This window comes from Penaeus monodon, chromosome 1 (genome assembly GCF_015228065.2).
Source record: "Penaeus monodon isolate SGIC_2016 chromosome 1, NSTDA_Pmon_1, whole genome shotgun sequence".
Taxonomy (NCBI): Eukaryota; Metazoa; Arthropoda; class Malacostraca; order Decapoda; family Penaeidae; genus Penaeus; species Penaeus monodon.
This window is the reverse complement of record NC_051386.1, coordinates 6545432-6547931: the sequence shown is the minus strand read 5'-3', so window position 1 is coordinate 6547931 and position 2500 is coordinate 6545432. Positions and strand designations below refer to the sequence as shown.

At 36.2% G+C, this 2500-nt stretch overlaps 1 protein-coding gene across 1 annotated transcript in view; it reads left to right on the top strand.

The window, feature by feature from the left end:
- Positions 1–2500, top strand: part of LOC119575835 (CDK5 regulatory subunit-associated protein 3-like) — a 9513-nt gene that overhangs the window by 6805 nt on the left and 208 nt on the right. The window contains exons 8-11 of the mRNA XM_037923382.1: positions 1360–1500; positions 1663–1794; positions 2037–2242; positions 2347–2500. The exon at positions 2347–2500 is cut by the window's right edge and continues 208 nt beyond it. Coding sequence (XP_037779310.1) covers positions 1360–1500; positions 1663–1794; positions 2037–2242; positions 2347–2500 — 633 coding nt within the window. The remainder of the gene's footprint in view (positions 1–1359; positions 1501–1662; positions 1795–2036; positions 2243–2346) is intronic.

Genomic DNA, 2500 nt, shown 5'->3' with positions numbered 1-2500 from the left:
CACAGTTGGTCTGTGAGGTGTCCATTGTTTGTATTGCCATGATATAAGGCCCTAATGTGAGGCCATATCAACTATGATTTTTTAGCAACTGCACATGCCATTCCTGGCAGCATTGGTTTAAGAGAGAAATATAAATTATTATTACATCTAAATTAGTCAATAAATTTTGATGATGAGTAATTAATAGAATAGATTAAGGACTTCTTTAGCTGCAGAAAAATGCTCTAAATAGGAACATGAAATTGTTAATGGGGGGGGGGTTAAACCAATTGTTGGAGGTTGCATGAAGTAATTTGACTCTCTTCAGGGTGAAATGTAAATCTATGCACACATGTCTAGCATGCTCTAAGTAACATGTGCTGTACAGTTATTTGCCTCTTTAGGCATATAGTTATTCTTCAACTGTGTATCCTGGAATATGCTACAGCCAAAATTGTAGAGTGGAAATATTGTTTTCTATGCTTTTAACCTTTTCCATGAGTGACTGACTGCACACAATCCCTTGTGGTATGTGAAACACCTGTCACCATTATGTTAAACTGGTGTAAAATTTCATGTGCATTTTATGTACTTAAAACAGGCAATCACCATTATTTCCATAACCACATGACTGCATACTCTTTGCTGGTTACATGCTGTTCTTTTTTCTTTTTTTTCCTTGTAATTCTGTTACTTTTCCTCATAAATATCACATGTTTGTGCTTACAAACTCATCTGATGAGTGTTCCTTTATTTATTATATTGTATAATCCCGTTTTTGCCATATAATATTGTTAAATACACATTTGTAATAAGTCATGATATGAAGTTAAGATTAATTCTAGTATTTTTGGCCAATCAACATTGGTATCATTAATCCTCTGGTTCAGAAATGGTAACAAGAAAATTGTTATAGTGTTTAGAATTGATATTTCAAAGAAATTTGCAGTTTTCCCATTTGTAGTTATGGTGATATTTAGTTTTTAATGTTGGCAAAGGAAATGTTGTTTAAGCAATATTAGTAGACCTCATTTTAACCCTTCACTGCCAGTGGCATGTGTATGTGTCATGGTGCGCCGGTCCCATTTTCTGGGGGCTTGTACAATCATGCTGCACACACTGTGGTTCCAACACGATTGCTGGCTAGGCCCAGGCCACTATGAATACAGCCTGGGAGGGAGGGCTTTTGTATCTGGAAACCACCCGGTGGCAATGGGTTTGATGGAAAATGTAGTCAGCCAGAGTGGAGATTTTGTAAAAAACAGTATGACATAGATAGTATCCAAATTTCTGTCATCATAATGTTGTGCCTTCACACAAATTGAATTACTTTTTTCATTTATTCAGCACACTTGTTTAAATTACACATTTTATTTTCAGATTGATTTTGGTGATGTTGGGGGCACCATTGACTTCAGTACTGCAGATATTGAGTTAGCAGAAGACCTGACCACAGGAGATATTGACTGGGGAAATCTTGGCACTGAGGAATCTCAGACCATTGACTGGGGTGTAGATGTGGTAAGTAATATTCTGAAAATTCATAAGTGTTTCTTTTTTTTTTCTTTTCTTTTCTTTTGACAGCTTCCAGTTCATAGATTAGTGTATATTGTGTTGAAGGTAATTATCTAGCCATGAATCTCAGGCCTATTAGTAATTGAAAATTGTAAATTATTTTTACAGAATGATGTTGCTACAGTGGATATTGTGGTTGAAGACTCGGGTGTGTCTGGAGGTGTTGCTAAAGGGACCGAGGCTCTTACATTACTGTACAACCCCAAGACTCGTGCACAACTGATTGATGAGTTGTATGAAGTAAGAAAGATTTTTTTTGTTTGATAAATGTTGCTATATTTGATTAAGAATTATTTATATCAGTTTGGTTTCATTACAGGTTACTCAAAATTTGAAGCTTTTAGTGATTTGTCTTCCTATGTATGTGTCATTTTAGTATGACATTCTATATAATGTAAATCCTTTTATATCAGTGATTTCGAAATATGTGATATGTGGAAACATTAGCTACAGAGTGAAATGATTCTTCACTCCCTTTCCAGCTGGAAGGATTCTTGAAACAGCGTCTGATAGAACTGGAAAGTGAGGAGTCAAGCTTCTCGATCAACCAGTTCTCTAGTGCTCCCATCTCTGTGCAAGACCAATCCAAAGAGCAGTTGGAGGTTATGGTCAGCCACATCCGGAATGTGATCGACCCTCTTGGCACAAACAAGATGCAGCACCTCTTCCTCATTTACTCTTCTCCAAAGTATGAATATTTAATTCCTATTATGTATGAAACATTTGATTTCAGTTATGTAATATTATATTTTTCTATTGATTTTGTGATTGTGATTATTGTTTTCTTTCCAGGTATGTTGATAGGCTTGCTGCGTCACTCAGGTCAAAACTAACAGTTGCCGATAAATTTGTAATTTCTCAAGAAGGTGTTCGCCAGCGCAGGCTGGAAGCTCAACAAGAGCAGCAGAAAGTCCACCCAAAGTTGGCATTGATGATTGAGAGATCA